The sequence below is a fragment of the Sinohyriopsis cumingii genome, chromosome 15, assembly GCF_028554795.1.
Source record: "Sinohyriopsis cumingii isolate HCF-2022 chromosome 15, ASM2855479v2, whole genome shotgun sequence".
Classification (NCBI taxonomy): domain Eukaryota; kingdom Metazoa; phylum Mollusca; class Bivalvia; order Unionida; family Unionidae; genus Sinohyriopsis; species Sinohyriopsis cumingii.
The window spans coordinates 132907759-132926465 of NC_142975.1; the positions used below are offsets into that span (position 1 = coordinate 132907759).

Sequence of the window (18707 nt, forward strand, 5' to 3'; positions counted from 1 at the left end):
TTCAGTATGGACTCGAAGTGTTGCTTCCATCTCTTCAGCTTCTCCTCCTCCACTGTGACATGAGTTCCATCTTCATCTCTCACTGGAAGGTCGTGGTGCTGATTGTAGTCGCCGTTCAGCTTCTTGGTGTTCTGGTACACCGTCTTCATGTCTTTCTGCTCTGCTGCTGCCTCTGCCTCCTTTGCCAGTCTCTCTCTGTATTCTCTCCTGTCTCTCCTTGCTGATTTCTTCACCTCCTTGTCTTTTCCTCTATACTCCTTCAAACTTCTCTCTTTCAGTCTTGGTGACTTGGAGTCTAAAAGTCTCTTCTTAATCTGTCTTCTCTCGTCTATGCGAGTCCACGTCTGTCCTGATATCCACTGTCTTCTTGCTATTCCTATAACCTAAAACTACTTCTCCTGCTTCCTTCATTACTCTGTTGAAATTGTCTATGGTCAGCGCTGTCTCATCTTCTAGAACACTAAACCTATTCCTTAGGGCCAGCCTAAACTCTTCCTTCACTTTTGGATCTTTCAGCTTGGCCACATCGAAGCGCCGATTCCTGGAGACCCCTATCCTAACTTTCCTAAGCTTCAGAGTCACATTCGCCGCCAGAAGACTATGGTCGCTGCCGATGTCAGCGTGCCACATCACTCTCACGTCCTGCAGGGAGTATTTCCATCAGCCGTTGATGATGATGTGGTAGATCTGGTTCTGAGTTCTGCCGTCTGGTGACGTCCATGTGAGCTTGTGGATGTCCTTGTGCTCGAACAGGGTCCCTCCTATGACCAAGACATTCTCTTCACAAAAGTTGACCAGTCTTTCCCCGTTGTCGGTCATCACACCTACTCCATGGCACCCTATTGGTCCTCTCTCTGTCTTTATTGTCGCAGCCGACCCTAGCATTGAAATCGCCAAGCACCAACAGCACGTCATGTCGAGGGACGTCCTCTAAAATGGCTTGAAGAGCGTCATAGAGGTGTCTTTATCCTCTTATTCCATGTCATCTATTGGTGCATAGGCCACAACAACAGACAGCTTGGCATACTTGGAGTTCATCCTGACATACAGCAGGTGCTCGTTCACTGGCTTCCACTGTAGAATGGTATTGGTCTTGTTCTTGCTGATAATGATGGCGACCCCCTCCTGGAGGTCATTGTCTTTCCTTCTGGACCAGTTGGTGGCTTCTCCGGAGTTCATCTTCTGCTTGCCAGCACCAGTCCATCGTGCTTCTGTTACACCCATGAGGGTCAAGTTGTAGTGATTAAATTCGCTCACTGCTTGTGCCAGTTTTCCAGTCTGGTTGAGCGTTCGCACGTTCCAGCATCCAACTCTGATCCATGCTTTTGGTGTCAGAAGTTCCGCTGTCGGGATGGGGACTTCCTTGCGGTTTTGTTCTCCATCCGCTCTATCACTCAACTGGCAGACTTTTCTCTGGTTCTTTGAGGAGAAACAGTTGGTCCCCAATCACTACCAAAGGCTACCGCCCCATGATATTGGACACATTCTGTCACCATGGCAAACATGTTTTTGGGCAGGATAGAGGCCTATCAGATCTTTTAGACTATTGGTCTTTTTGACCAACATCTCTCAGTTTATCTCCAAAGGGCTCCAGTTCTGGGTTTTAACATGTCTTGATTAAAATCCTTTTGATCTTCAAGCCTACACATTACTAAAGTCATTATCATAAAGATCATGTTTCCTGATCGCTTTAGCTTCTTTATGCCCCTTTATGTTGACCCGAATTCCATTCAGTTCAGATGAGCTGGTTCATTGGTTCTCTTGATTTAAAGGAAATTGTTTATTCTTTAGAATATGAGCTTATGGTGTGCTAAAATCACGTGCAAACATAATTCAAATGATCTGCTTGAACATTTTAGTGTATTTTTAAGAGTGTTGGTTACCAGTTATTAGGTTCAATGATTTAGTGGAATCATATATCAACTGATGCTACAATACTGCATTCTGTCAAAAGTACTAAATTGAAATATGCTACCATACATAGGAATATTCATGATGAAAATAACATTTTGGGATATTTTGTAGTGCACACAACCAGAACTGCGCCTTACAGATTCACTATAGGTACAATGTCAGCCTATAAGATGTACTGAATGTCAACTTTTGATCCCAAACATTCTAAAATATATGGATATTTGTTCATGTTGGATATGTAACCATGTTAAGATCAGTTATACAAAGTTAACTTCAAATAATCTGTTTGAATATTTCTTATGTAATCTTCAGAGTGTTAGTTAACAAATATTATCAGTAATTAATAATGCATAAAGCAAAATGGATCATTAGAATTCCCATAATATCATATAGGCCACAATGCTGCACTACATTATTCAGTATCTTAATGAAACTGAACAATAAAATGGAATGCATTTTTCTTTCAACTTAAATCAGTTTGCTGTTTTCTAACAAGGGTAAATATACCCGAGGAAAGTATATTTTATCCCTTTGACCTGTATTTCATTCTCAGACAGTTTTAAAATGATTTAGTATAGAATTTGTGCAGATTCTAGTATAAAGTTTTCATCTCTGTCCTCTCACTAAATACCATTTAACTATGTTTATACACAATTATTGAAAGATATACAAGCACATATGTGTTACTCAGGAAGTCACCCCATCATAAACACATAAATTAAATGTTTGGACCCCATATAAATAGTTTTAATGACCTAAAGGCACAATACAATATAGAATTTTGTCTTCTTGTATTTTAAATGAAGGTCTCATTTTGACTTACAAAGATATTTTCTTTGACAAAATTTAAGTAATATCCATCATTGGAGCTTGTAAATGGTGCAGGAATACATACATGCTGATATCGTTTAATATCATTCCCATTAATTATGTACATTTTGTGGGGAAAATATTTTTTTAATTAAATTTTATTTAAATTTTTAAAATATTTTTTAAAAATTTCATTCTTTTATTTTCAAAGTCAATATACATAACATATTAAAATTTCATGTGTCTGTCATTAATAATAAAGATTTTATACCAATTTAAACTTTGCTCAAATACTGCACTGATGGACATAGAACACAATTAATTTTACTGGTACATGTACTATATATTCTCTACATTTGTTTCTCAGTACTGAACTTTCCACTGTATGACAATCAATACAAATCATGTAAATCTAAAATACCTTCAAAGATGACTTCGGTGAAGGCTGGACCGTAAACAAACAGCGTGCAATGGAACACAGATTTCACTTCTGGAAATCACCACCAAAAGTAGACTGGAAACAATGCTTTAAAAATAGACTGGAACTACATTCGTGGGTATTGAACTGGAATGGGTACTGAACCAGAATTATTAATTGTGACCTGATTCCATATTGATACCGAAAGACACATTTTTTACTTTTAGTAGGGCTGGATTCGTGAGGTAGCAGGCTAATTAATATTCCTAATGTGATGCAATTGTGTAAGTATTCTCAGAGAAATATAACTTACTTTAAAATTTTCTGTTTCTTCCAGTTATTCGTGACTTTGATGGTAATGTATACTTGCGAGAGTGGAGTGGTGGAATTTTGGCAGGTGGCTTTGAACCACCAAGTCATGGTGGAAAACCAGTCTTCTATAATGGCATCCCAGATAAATTTGAGTTCCAACTTCTTCATGAAGATTGGGATCACTTCCGTAAGTTTTTGTGTCTCACTCTCTGCCTGTCTACTTTAAATTGTATTTACCTGTATGCAAGATCCATCCAACTATAAACAGTGTAAACCCAGACCTGCCATAGCATGTGCTGGCTGATAACAGAGCTAGTTACTTGCACATTGCTCCATTTTTTCTATGGAAATTTCTGAAAAAATACAATGATTTAACATACCCATTTTACAGGCGTTGTGTATTTTCTTGTCCATAGTAATATAGCTTGCCAGAGCTTTATCCATGCATTAGGCTAATCAAATCAATTACATAAGCACTGAATGTTGTTTTATGACTTTTAATCAAACTCTCACTTGACTATGTGAGATCTCTACAAAATGAAAATCTAGTAAAATTCTTCATTTGGTCTTAGTGATAGAAGATATTTGGTAGAACTGTCAAAGTTACACTATGATGACCACCTTTCCCCATCTCAAATTCTCATTTTTTACATACTTCTGCAACAATTCAAGTCAAAATTTAAAAAGAAAAATTTTTGTATTTTTTTGGTGATATTTTCTAAACCGCTCCAGTGGCCTATTGGTTAGAGCGTCCGCCTCGGAGGTCATGGGTTCAATCCCCGGCCAAGTCATACCAAAGACTTACAAAAATGGCATTAACAGCTGCCTCACTTGGCGCTCAGCATTAAGAGGTTAGTGTTAGGACTGGTTGGCCTGGTGTCAGGATAATGCGACTGGATGGGACATCATGCTACATATCTGCGGCATGATGCCCCAGTGCTAGACATCACTATCAACTGCCACACTGCAGACATCGTAGCGATATGACTGAAAAATTGTTTAAGCTATGTTAAAAATCCAAATCACATCACATCACCATATTTTCTTCCAGTAAGTCAGTGTTGAGTACAAGTCAAATTCACTAATTTTGTAAATTTTCCAGCCTTCATCAATATTTAAATTAATGTTGAGTCTAAGACAAAGCCAGATCAACACAATGGCTTCACCAGTAATTTCCAGTTTCTTGAATATGAACCACTGTAGGCTATTCCAGGTTAATTAGGAAATTGTAGTTACCAAGGCAAACATGCTTTTTCCCCAGGCTTATTAGGGGGGAGTGAGAAAGGTGTTTCAGGGCAATTGTAATCTGTATTGTTTAGTTACTTAATGATTGTGATCCTCTCATGTGCAAAAAGCACTATGGCTCCCCATCGTCAGCATGCAGGTCATATGCGCGCCGACAAATACGTGCAGACAAAAGCTTGTGAAATAGGCCCGTCTAATGCATGCCGTCAAAAGTGCACAGCATAAACTATAAGCCTGTAATCTTATTATGACTTTGATTGATAAATGTCTCATTTTAAATGAAATAAACTAATAGTTTGAATCACTATATCCAGTGAGCAGACATCAAAGTGTGTACACTCTTAATATTGAGTAGAAATAAAGTACTGGTTTCAATCACTGTTTTCATTGAGCAGACATCAAAGTGTGTACACTCTTAATATTGAGTAGAAATAAAGTACTGGTTTCAATCACTGTTTTCACTGAGCAGACATCAAAGTGTGTACACTCTTAATACTGAGTAGAAATAAAGTACTGGTTTCAATCACTGTTTTCATTGAGCAGACATCAAAGTGTGTACACTCTTAATACTGAGTAGAAATAAAGTACTGGTTTCAATCACTGTTTTCATTGAGCAGACATCAAAGTGTGTACACTCTTAATACTGAGTAGAAATAAAGTACTGGTTCCAATCACTGTTTCCAGTGAGCAGACATCAAGGTGCGTATTGATGCAGTATAAGCCTAGAAAACTATATATACCAAATTCATTTTATAAAAATTGTAAAACATATGGAAAAAACTGCATTGCAGAAGAAGAAAGAGCATATCATAACTGATGGATATCGCATTTTGAACAGTGATAGAAATAATACACCGAAACTCGTATTAATACTATTAAACATTTTTTAAAAAGCAAATATTTGCTTATTTATTTGATATAATAACATTTATAATTTATGCCTTGCGTGCTTTTGTCGGTGCATGCTTTGGTCGGTGTACGCTTTTGTTGACACACATTTGTCAGCACACTTTTGACCTGCACGCTAGTGACAGGATACCAAGCACTACTATATTCCATTATTGACTGACACAGTTTGTTCTTATTTTAATTACGATAACCATTGTTACAAGCACCTAATGTCTTTGCAGTGTTATTTACATGTAAATTAAATATTCCTAGAGCTTTGGCTAGGTAATTCCAGTTTAATATACCTGTGAAATATGATTTACAGAAGTGAACAGTTTCATAATAGATATTCTTCAACCTGTTAGCATTTATATTAATTGAATTTTAGCCTGTATTATGGGCATTTTTTAGTGACTTTGACAGTATTGTGAATGTATTGTAGCTATGTGCTTAATCTATGGTATTTTATAACAATTCATTGAACATGGATTAATCCCATTGTATTCAATTATATGACTGATAAAGATTTATTTCTAATTGCTTGAGTGTGTCAGATATAATACTGGTAAATCAAATAGCAATGGACCTAAGGCTGAAAAGTGATCAGGGTAAATGAGGTATGGTGAGAGAAAAAAATGCATAAACCAAAACCTGCTTATATTTTTCTTTTCAAATACATTACTGAGTCATAATATTTTAGGAAAACTGTTACTACGTTGCAAATCCAGCACTATGAGGCTAAAACGTTGTAGCTAGAAAGATAAAAGTTATCTGCCTGCCTAGATAGTAGCTCAATATTAGGATCTTCCCATGATGCAGGGATTACATGTATACTGAAATTACAATGTCTGCTTGTGCTTAGTAACATGCTCTCTACAGACAGAGTGGTCTCACAATCCACATTTCAGAAGTTTTCGGCCTTCAAAGAAATGTATCCTTTCTCTGTAAATTAACAAATTTTCTTTTCTTTCTTTCTTTGACAACAAACTTTCAGTAGCATCACTACAGATGGAGAGGCGGAATGATCTCGCTGCCTTCATCTTGAATTTTGGTGGTGAAATGAATTGGTTGATGTGACTCAACTTGGCCTCAACTTCCTGTTTGGGCTTCTGAATTAGAAAACGGTTGTTTATAAAACCCTGGTGTCTGATGAGTGACTGTATCTCCAGGCATTCTTCTCACAATCTGACAGCACATCCAAGAAGCTGTAAAGAAGGATAGGGAGGCATTAAGATAAATGAAATGCGAAGCCCCTCCAAAATGAACTGGATCACCCAACCCAGTAGCATGGATGTAGCATCAGACTACAGGCAGATTTAGATTGTTCAAAGACCACAATCACCAGGGTTTTATTCACAACTGTTTTCTAATTCAGTAGCCCAAGCAGGAAGTCACATCAACCAGTTCATTTCACCACCAAAATTCAAGACCGAGGCAGTGCGATCATTTCACCTTTCCATATGAATGGGATGAGTATGCTATCAGTCGCAATCTGACCAGTATATACTGTCAAAATCCATACCGCATCAAGGGCATTTCTCCAGTTTGCTTACTACGACATGGTTTACAGAGTCCTTACATTTCCTTGGATTATTTATTGCAGCAGCAGACTTCATTCTGTCAGCCGTCTTTTATCCACCCATTACAAATGAAGTTGCAAAGCACAGTGGTATTGCTTTTTCAAGTCCTCTTGATCAGATAGTCATGATTATGCCCGAGATACTATCATTCTTGTATCAGTGGTTCAACCCAGCTTAGCAAACTTTAAGGATCCCGCTGGAGATACCCCAAGTAGAAATATTGATAGGTACCAACACCAGTACATACAGTTGGGGTGCCCCACCTGTTGCCAGACTTCACTTATGTCAGTGGATTATTTTTATGACAGTCCTTGTCATTGTTAATTTCAGCACTTAGGAGATGATGTACCATTACTGGATCCAGATTTCCTCTGGAGTCAGCCTGAATTTTCCTCAGGACAGAAAATGTTCTTTCAATGACTGTCTTGGATTTTGGCAGTGTTATTACTGCAGAGTCTATCAAGAAGCCAAAATTGTTTCTGCCTGTATGTAGATTTGGGTTGCAAACTATCTGCCAGAAGTGCTGAAGATTGGTGCTGGTTGTGTCAAATTTGGGAAGTTCTTCTTAAAATCAACTTTACATGAATGGCTGAATGCATTTTCGTGTCTCTTTAAACTTGATTCTAACCACTGAAATTTATATTTCTTCTTTAAATTTGTTTCCTAATCATAATACCTTAGGATAACTATACTATCTCGCAAATCCAGCCCTCCCAGATACTACTTTTTGCTAAAGGGACCTGAAAGTTTTCTGCCAACCTATGTGGCAGTTGGCCAGAGTGATCTCCCCTTAGGTATAAAAATTGGTGGCATAGTCTAAGAACCTCTCATAATGACAGGTGTCGCAGAAGCCAGAATCTATGTGGAAGATGTTCCATTACATGTTGAAGGAGTTTTTTCATGTCTAAAGAAAGTATACTCCAGCTATATTTTAAACCTTTTCTTTTCCTATGCCAGCAAAGTTCTGCCTTTGAAATTTGCTAACACTTTGTCGTCATCACACATTTAGGTACTTACACGGGGAGCCTAAGTGACTTCACATTCAGTTCAGGCTATAATTATCTCGTATGTGCAAGTCTCTAGCACTTTTTAAAGCTCCTAATATACGTATAATGCCATTATGAAAGGGTACATATCAGTTAGTTCTATTCAAAGGCACATATAGTGTCCAGGCACCAACTTCATTGTATTTATTTGTACAGGCGGTCTGTGGGCCATTTTTCCTTCATGTAATTGCTATATAATGGATATTGTCACACCTACTTTGTACATATCTATAACAGTACCTCAGTTCCCTTTGATGTGAAGGTTTTTTGTGTGTAATGTAGACACTTGTGTACATTTCTGTATTTCTTCTGCTCTGGTCAGACAAGTACAGTTCAGCTTTCAATACAAAGTTTACTCAGTTCCGTCTTGCTCATGCATGTTTCTATAGGCGACAGTTTTTGAGTGGTGTTTATCTGCATAAGCGTTCCATCATATTAGTCTTAGCATTTAATCACTCACCGTACAACATCACAAGATAGGTTCAGCTATAATATTTATATGTGTGCATGTCTTTATGCCCTTAAGAAACTTCTTATATATGTATAATTCCATTATTTCGGGTACATACAGGTGAGTTTCCTTTACCACAGCATCCTTAGCCTTGGAATGCCATACTCAATAATTCTAGATGTACATGCCATCCTTGACCTTCTCTACAGGTAGCATTATAATTGAGATCATCTGCTATCAGTTGTTTCCAGGTAACCATCATCTGGTATAGCTTTAAGCCCACACTGTATTCACACATCACATGTGCAGGCCCACAGGTGTATACTTCTCCTCCTTACAGGTTGTATTGTCATTATATTTTACCTGTACACTTCATTGTTTTATTCGACTTTCTGTTATCAATTTCTGGGTCAACTTCTTAAGAACAAGCTCTACACCGACATTGCATGCAGGACTAGAACTATGGGCAAAACACAAAAATGCACAGCTCAGAACAATGATGTCACCAGTCTGCATGCTGACCTTTCCTCAATGTGAAAATTTCTGGCAGACAAGGGAGATAAATCAACTCTTACCCTTCAGTCACAAAATACCGGACATTGAAATGCTCCGAAACAGCTCTGGCACCCAAGTCACCACCACAGGATGCAGCATTATTGGCAACTTCCTCTATCTTGCCTCCTTGGGTCTTGACTTGATTCCTATTGTGGAACAGCAAGGGATAGAGCTAACAGACAGCTAAGTTCACTCTCTCTCAGTAGACATATGGATGGGTTACATGGATCAAAACTGCATAACTCATCCCAAACTGATGATTATAACAATATCCTTCCCACATGGATGGTCTATTTCCATTGCAACTGGCCTAGGCCATATACTAGGGATCATGAAGGACCAAAACATCAATATTATGGGCTTAATCACTAACAGCCCGGCTTCCAGTACGTCAAACCCAACTTTTGCAGGGATCAGTCTAACCCACATATCACCTTGAGACACTTATTTGGCACAATGCCAAGAATAGTTCCTAATGCTTTGCAATCTCTCCACACTCTGCCACGAGAAGAGACTCTTTACCCATGACTGTCTCAAAGTCACTGTTTCTAATTCAAGGAGTTCAACAAGTTTTGTGAGCAGCAGACCTCATCACTCTTTGCCAGCTGTGTTTCATACGTTACAGGAGACCTTAGCCTTACTTTATGCAACCAGAAGATGTTTATTCTCATGTGATGTCATCACTTCTAGACAATCTGATGTCACAGGAAGATTCAGCCTTCTGAACCTACATTGAGGATGTTTTCTGCCTTTGACCCCTGAAGTGCTGGCCTCCTCCTTCTACTCCAACAGCAACCTAGACCAGAGCGCCAGCATCGCTTGATCTTATGACAAAGAAGAGTCCAACTTCAGATACTTCCGCAGTCTGGGAGAGCTTCAGACGTTCTGCCTTGCCTTCATCATTAGTTTGTCAGAGGCTCTACATTGACCATACGCCAGTATTTCATTTGGAAACTCGAACAGTCAACAGTGATATTGCCACTTTGGGGATGACAAAAGCCACACTCCATATGTATGGATCAGAAGGCCTTTGATGACACTTGGCAGTTAGTGCGTTATATTGTTACCATGACCTTGATGTTGGACTTCATCTGTATGGCTATTTGTCAACACACAGAACATAGCTTCTCTCCTCTAATAATGAATACCTCAGAGCATGCATGGAAATGATCTCAAGAATGGCCGGAGTACTGAACAGAGCCTCTGAACACATTGTGACCAATGTTGTATCTACAGCTACAAATTTACAGTTGGTGGAACATGACTTAGTGTTCTTTGCCTGCACTTTTCTGAAGGATCACTAGAATGCCAGGCTAAGAGCACAGCCTTTTTCCTCTAACTATCCTTTTAACTGCCAGAAGGAAAAATTTGCAAACAAGCCACCAAGGATACAAATTTTCCACCCCCACAACCACAGTGTCAACACACGGATAGTCCAGGAAATCAACAAAAGGACCCCTGTCTACACACAAAACACAAACCTCTGAAAACCTATCAAAGCTCAAACCAGCGATGCTGACAGTTCTTGCAAACCAAAGCAGATAAAGCACCAAAAGGGTCCTATCATTCATTCCAGAGTTTCTCTTGGGTTTTATCCCAGACACCTTTGTGGTTGCAAATGCAGTGGGCACTCTGCATCCAGTCATCGACCTAGGAGTCCTGAATAAATACATTCATGCCTGTTGGTTCTCAATGGAATGTCATCCAAGAGGTATACCTCTCCATCATTGTGGAGAGGCATGCCTTTATGTCTCTGTTCACAAGGCTTCCAGGACGTTCCTGTGATTTACCTACAACATCGTATACCAATTATGAGCACTCCCATTGGGACTCAACAGCCTCTCTGGGTCTTCATTTGTATGATGAATTGAGTAATGGTATATGTCTGGACCATTTCTACAGCAGCGACATCAAGTTACCTGGATGACATCCTGCAGAAACATCAGGTGAGTTACATCTAAACATAACATGATAATCCTTGTTACACTGCTTACCAGTCTGGGCTTCTGACAAGGAAAACTCCAACGTAGTACCATCTCAACAATTTGTTCACCTACATCTGGAGTTCAATACACAGGCATCATTGCTCATCTCCTTCATCACCGGGCATTGAAAATCTGGACCATGTTGGCTTCTTTACTGTTGAGGAAAATTCTATCTGCATGCCTTCACCTACTAGGCTTACTCAACTTGGTAGTAAACCTCATTGCCCATGGTCGCCTTTTTATGTGCTCATTGCAAATGATTCTTCTGCCCCAATCGATGCCAAAAGTTTGCCCACTGGACCAACCTCTTCCCATCTGCACACATTTGAGGCACGATCAGCAGAATTTGGGAACCCAGCTTTGGTGATGGTGGATATAACTCTGCAAGTACACTACTCCCTCAATAACTTTCACCCTGATAACTCACAAACCCACTTATGACATGGTGTCTGGCATGGATCCCATATATTTTTCAAAGAAAATATGTTTTAAAATGTGTTGAACATAAAAAATTTGTGACAAGAATTGGTAAATGAAACCTTGATATATCACTCATTTTATCATCGAAAATGGTGAAAAATGCCCATAAAGATAGAATCCATGTCGTGAAATTTGCAAGTTTTAATAAGATATCACATATTTTGTTGGTTTTTTTTGGAAACATAGTTGTCATTACACTGCAAAAAAATAATCTGGTGAAATAGCAGTCAATGAAAACTTCTGGTAAATGCTAACAGATGGCAACAGAGAAAGAAATAAACACCAATTAAATATGTCTTTCTGTGTGAGATTCATGTTCTAATATAATTTAATAAATTTTCATTGTACACACACACTGCAAACAATACCGAATTAGATGATGCTATGTACACGTGGTTCACACAGCAACGTGAACAAGGTGTTTCTATCCCTGGAACAATTCTCAAGGCCCAAACAGAAAATGGCAAAAAGTATGGATAATAACCCTGATTTCAGGGTAAACCATGGATGGTTTTGGAGATTCCAGTGCGAACATGGAATTAAACAAAATTCATTGTCAGGAGACAATTTGCGAATCAGGAAGCTGCATGCAAGTATCCAAACCAGCTGAGAGATATAATCAGCTGCTTGGGATATACAGAGGACAAAATTTACAGCTGTGATGAGGCTGGTCATTGCTACAGAATGATGCCAGAAAAACCTCTTCTTTCCAGAGATGACCCACTCAAAAAGGCGGGCATCAGGTAGAACAAAGAGAGATTGACAATTTTGCTTTGTGTGAACAAAACTGGTACACACAGGATGAAACAATTATGTATTGGCAAATAAAAGTCTTCTCTTTGTTTCCATCACATGAACATGGACAGCCTTCCATTTGTATGTAGAAACAGTGGAAACACTTGGATGACTGCAAATATATTTACTGAGTGGGTTTTCAAGATGTTTGTTCCAGCTGTCAGAAACTAACAATGATCCAGGGGCTTAGAGGAGAAAGCTCTACTGTTGTTGGATTATTGCCCAGCCCACCCACCCCAGCTGATTCGCTCATTACAAGCAATGGAAAGGTCCAGGTGGCTTATCTTCTTAAAAACACAACATCTATAATCCATCCACTAGACCAGGGAGTTATCAGCACTTTTAAGCAGAATTACCGTTGGCCGTTAATACAGTCTATACTGGACAGTGGAGAAGGTGTTACGACCTCTCTCAAGAGTGTGAATTTAAAAGAGGTTGTATTCATGGGTGGTCAGCATGGAAAAGCAACCACTCCTAAGGTAATAAAGTGCTGCTGGACTAAGGGTCTTGGAGCTGCCTTTGGCAATAAACATGTCAGTGATAGAGACAGTAATGATGATAATGACTTTGAAGGTTTCACTGAAACTGATGTCATCCATGCATTGGCTGTTTGGGAGAAATTTGTACAGACTTATCGTGCTGAGATGGGTGTTTCTCGTGATTATGTGGAGGAGTGGATATGTGACTGTCCCACAGCTGAATACATGTCAGATGAAAAATTATTAATTCTGTAACAAACAAATTTGCAGCAGAAGACAATTCCAGCTTGAGTACCAGAAGTGTTCCACTGCTGCCCAGACAATCTTTTCCATCACACCTGGCCTTGTCAGGAATCTCTAGAGCTAGAAGGTCCTCCACTCTGAAGGCTTATTATGGAAAGTGGTGTGTTTTCAGAGACTAGTGTCAAGTCGATAACACTGTCTTTTTGAGTGCCTTATCACTCAACTGACCAACTTTTGTATCTTGTTCTACAAGGAGAAACAGTTGGCCCCAGCTAAGGTAAAGTCACCCACTCTTTGACATGCAACACATGGCAGAAGAGATAAGATTTATCAGACCTACTAACCAATTTGTATTGGAATGGACCAAAATCCCTCACCTTTTTTTAATATGCCCCATTAAAGATTAATTCAAGCTTTTGAAATGAACCTTGCTGAAGCTATCATACAAAAGCCTATTTTCTGATAGCATGCTGGGTGGATTGCTCCAGTGGCCTAAGTGGTTAGAGCATCTGCCTCAGATATGGGAGGTCGAATGTATGAACTCTGGCCAAGTCATACCAAAGACTTATATAGCAGTAGTACTAGCAGCTACCTTGCTTGGTTCTCACCATTAAGCGGTTAGTGTTAGGCCTGGTTGGCCTGGTGTCAGGATAATGTGACATGATGCTAAATGTCTGCAGCATGATGCCCTAGTGCTAGACATCACATTAAACTGCCACACTGCAGGCACATAGCAATGTGACTGGAAATTGTGTCAGCTATGTTAAAATGCCCAATCACACACGCATTCTGGATGAGCAAGTTACATGTCCTTTCAGTCATCCCAACTATCTTCAGTTGAGATCATTTAATTTGGTGGTCCATTTAATTTGGCAACCAGGCTTTGTAGCCATCAGTGGACAATCAGAGTCATCATATGCTCTATCTATTTGCTAGACTTGTTGAAAGCAGTGGCCATGCAGGACCTGATCTGTGCCATTAAAGCACTCTGAGACAAGTTGTGGCATATGTTAATGACTCTTTCTTCTAAACTAAGCTTATCTGAAGTGGTTGCTCTTTGTCTATATGATATAGACCAAAAAGGACATTTTTTTTTTATTAACTTGAAGGCTGGATTCATAAGGTAGCTAGTTTAAATCTTGACATTAATGTGATCAGGTAAGTATTATTTGAGAAACATGATACACTTTAATATTTGCTTTCATAAACAGGAAATCTTTCTCAAATTATATTTTCAGAGATTCTACTTGAAGAGATTCTCTTTCGCATGCCAATGTTGAAAGATGTTCAAATTCGACAGCTGGTGAATGGTCCTGAGAGTTTTACTCCAGACAAGTTTTGCATAATTGGAGAAAGTGCAGAGGTAAATTGATATTCATAAATCTGTCTTGAAGGACCACTAGGTTGGTAATCATTCCTCCTGCAAAAGAAAGTATGGTGGCTTTATAGGAAAGTGCTTTGCTATTCACTTCTGTTGACCTAGGTTGGATCCTGGTGCTGGCACATGCAAAGCTCTTTTGTGATCAGCCAATAGTCAGTTGCTTTAACCCTTTACCTCATAGAGCATAGTTACAAAGTGCAGTATGCTATAAATAGAACACCTGTTACCTAATCGACTCCATACGCATACGGTTGCCTGTGATAAGTTAAGCAATGTAGTGTATGTTATGTTTAACAGCAGTTTTAACCATTTTACATTTTTGGTACACATTTATTATATGTGGAAAAATTTAAGAGTAAAGTCTGATTGTTATAGCTGTGTAATTATTTATCACAGAAGAATTTTTTATGTGCTTTAAAATCTTGAGAGAACTCGTTCACCGTCATGTCAGTGAGGACACGTGACCAACCATAGCTGCCATTTCTCATGCTCAAAATTTACAAGTTTTTTGTCTCCATCTACATCACTAAGTCATCTGAATTTGATAATTTATAAAAACTAATTGCTATGTACATCAATATCAGAGCCTTTACCTAGGTTATTGAATCTTTCATAGTTGTCATTCTAATCATGAAAACTTCATAAGTACTGAATGAAATCCGCGACTGCCATTTTGGAGGGTGGAGATTACGACCTAGTTACTTTAAATAGCAGATATCGACCAGTGCATAAACAGTGACCACATGATCTGACGTAATTGTCATTCACAGAAATGAATGTAGTATCTAATAAGGGGTTTTCCCTGAAGGTGGCGCTACGAAAACTGGCTTAAAATGGCTGATGTTTACAGTCGACGTCAAAAGGCGCTTCCATGCGACTTGAGTAGAGGCGTCAAAAGGCGCTTCCATGCGAATGGTGTAGAGGCATACAAAGAGGTAAAGGGTTAACAGAGTTTCTAGTGTTTTCCTGTTGCAGAGACCACAAAACCTTGCTTCAGTGAGAGCACTTAAATTTTTAAATCCTTTTCCAGTTATTAATCATAGTAAGGTTTATGTTTTACCTCCTTCTATAAAGAGTGCTACATTAAAGCTGAAAGTCATATTGTCATGCTTTCCACAACTTCAGTTGAGTGATGTTAATAAAGCTAAATATGCCATCAGCATGTGGATTGTGGATGAGTCCGTCTACATAATAGTGTTTGTTACAACTTGAGGGGTATTGTTTTGACTTATCAATCATTTCATGATCTTTCCTATAAATGTCATAATCACATTAATTCTGTCATGATAGAAAGTTATTGTTTTGTTACTTTCCTCAAGTGAAGTAAACCTGGATGATGTTCAAATGACCAAGGTAAAAAATGTATAACATTTTACATGGTACAAAATGGGATTACAATTAATTTATTTTTTTTTGTTCAGCAAAGAGCTTAAATAATGAATTAAATTTGTTATTATTCAGTGCTAATACAGTCTCAATGGCTTAATGGTTAGTGCCAGATTTGCATGTGAAGGGATACAAGTTCAAATTATTTGAAAGGTTTGCTGACAAAGCCATTTATTCCAGTTACCTCAGTACTAAATACCATATTATTATTATTATTATTATGTCCAGTATTCAGTTTCTCTTCTTTACACAGGATTTTGTAAATTTCCATAATTTTACACCTCATTACAGAAAATGCTAATTGCAGAGCTACAGTTAGAAATTCTTGTCAGAGCGGAGGGCAGGAAGTGATACCTCATACAATGGCATCATTTTTTCCACATAGATAGGCATCCCTGTGACAAAACAAATAATCATGTCCATAGATTAAGGAATTATTTTTTTTAAGTTGCTGAAAAGAAAGGTTTATTCAACTTTGTATCCTATATAAAGTACACAGATATGTAGAATATGAATGAAAAATAATAAACTGAAATGAGGTACTTAATGTGATCTTTAATGGGACCAATGGGAGGGCACTGAAAGTAGAGGGAAGAGCATTCAGGACTGGAGAAGTGGGGTTGGGTGGGATGGGGGCACTCAGTTTCTGTCTAGCTGCTCTAGCAAATGAGAATGATTGTATTATTTACATTTTTGATAACATGCTAACATATCGAATGCTTATATTTATTTTCCAATCAATAAAAATTGATTAAAAACCCATTTTTTATGGCAGCAAATATGTGTTCAAAATATTAAAAGTAAATTGTTTAATTGATCACTGTTACTGATGGAAGCTGCTTCAATCAAAGATTTTTAAGCCTAACTGCAAAAATGTTTCTCCCTGTCTCAGAATTTCTCAACACATACTTTTTGCAGTAGTTCAAATTAAAATCCTTAAATATCACTTTGTAAACAGATGATGGTACAGGAGAGAGGTGTTTTTCAGATCAGCCAATGAAGCTGTCCATGTTTACCTGAAACATGATTTCATCTCATTATTATAATGACATGTTGTCATGCCCTAGTTCATCAGCCATCAAATGACTTTTCCAAATTCTGGGATAGCCTCATTCTGATGTTACAGTGAAATCTCAGGATTTTACCAGACCCTCATTTTGGTTGTCTCTCTTGGAGAGATCTCCTGTTTATTGAAACAAGTGAACAGTGCATACAAGGCAACATATAGTGCTGATATTTTATATTTTGTTTGCAGGTACGGAACTACTTTGTTGCAGCAGGTATGCATTCTAATGGTATAACCAATGCTGGTGGAGTTGGTAAATACTTGACAGAATGGATTATAGATGGAATGCCTAGTTTAGATCTCTGGTCCTCAGATATCCAGAGATTTGTTCCGTATCACAACAACCGCAAGTTTCTCAGGGACAGAGCTAAAGAAACTATTGGTAAGAGTTTTGTATGCATCAACTGCAACATCAGTCGGATATCTGATTTTTTTTTCTATCAGTCTGTGTCTCTGTAAATATGTATATCCATCTTAGTTTATCTCATTAGCATGATTGTTCGGTTCCTGAAATGGGTAATTTGTCCAAATCAGCATTTAGTTTGCATTTGCATTTCATCTGTCATGTCATCATTTTTTATTTATGGTCTGAGAAATTTATTCAACACACAAGTCCTTCATTATTTTTCCACTTTAGCCTGTGGAATGAAATCCATTTACCAAAGTCAGGTTTTCCACTTTTGCCTGTGGAATGAAATTCATTAACCAAAGTTGGTTTTCCACTTTCACATGTGGAGTGAAATCCATTTACCAAAGTTGGGTTTTCCACTTTTGTCCATAGAATGAAATCCATTTACCAAAGCTGGTTTTCCACTTTCACATGTGGAGTGAAATCTATTTACCAAAGTCGGGTTTTCCAGTTTTGCCTATGGAATGAAATTCATTTACCAAAGTTGGTTTTCCACTTTTACATGTGGAGTGAAATCTATTTACCAAAGTTGTGTTTTCCACTTTTGTCTATGGAATGAAATCCATTTACCAAAGTTGGCTTTTCCACTTTTGCCTATGGAATGAAATCCATTTACCAAAGTTGGATTTTCCACTTTTACCTATGGAATGAAATCCATTTACCAAAGTTGTGTTTTCCACTTTTGCCTATGGAATGAAATCCATTTACCAAAGTTGGGTTTTCCACTTTTGCCCATGGAATCCATTTACCAAAATTGGGTTTTCCACTTTTAAGTGCAAAAGTTAAGTTGTTTGTAGCTTTGTCCTACAAAACATATGTCTTATTGAAATAGCAAAATTATAAAACTCTAAAGTCAGTATTAATGAAGGTTAAAATTTAATCGCAACTGTAAAATTATAGTTTTAGAGTATTTTATAACCAATTTTTATGCATTATTTTTTAAAAATTAAAATAAACATTGTACAATTACAACCACAAGTGGTGATGCCATCTTATCAGTGGTGATATTTTGTATGTCTGCCTTGACAAGAACAATGCTAGTATGGGGTGAAAATTGTCAGTCATTTATTTTAAGGCAGTGTCATTGACCTTTATTTTTTATCTTTGGTGCAAGAAAGTTGTAGCACCTTCCTATGGGCACAGAAAACCCCTCAAAAGATAAAGATATCCTTACAGCTGATTTAAGACTGAATCAAGCATGTGTCAAGTTTGCTTAGAAATAAAGTGCACATCCTGCCAGGGAAGTACACGACAGTTAGTTTGA

General features: G+C 38.0%; 1 protein-coding gene across 5 annotated transcripts in view; it reads left to right on the forward strand.

Annotated features, from left to right (window-relative positions):
- The window catches only part of LOC149782801 (pyruvate dehydrogenase phosphatase regulatory subunit, mitochondrial-like), a 107625-nt gene that overhangs the window by 37973 nt on the left and 50945 nt on the right, over positions 1-18707 (forward strand). For all 5 annotated transcript variants that reach the window (XM_089934314.1, XM_089934317.1, XM_089934318.1 and 2 more), the window contains exons 9-11: positions 3480-3641; positions 14440-14564; positions 17224-17416. In XM_089934314.1, coding sequence (XP_089790440.1) covers positions 3480-3641; positions 14440-14564; positions 17224-17416 — 480 coding nt within the window. The remainder of the gene's footprint in view (positions 1-3479; positions 3642-14439; positions 14565-17223; positions 17417-18707) is intronic.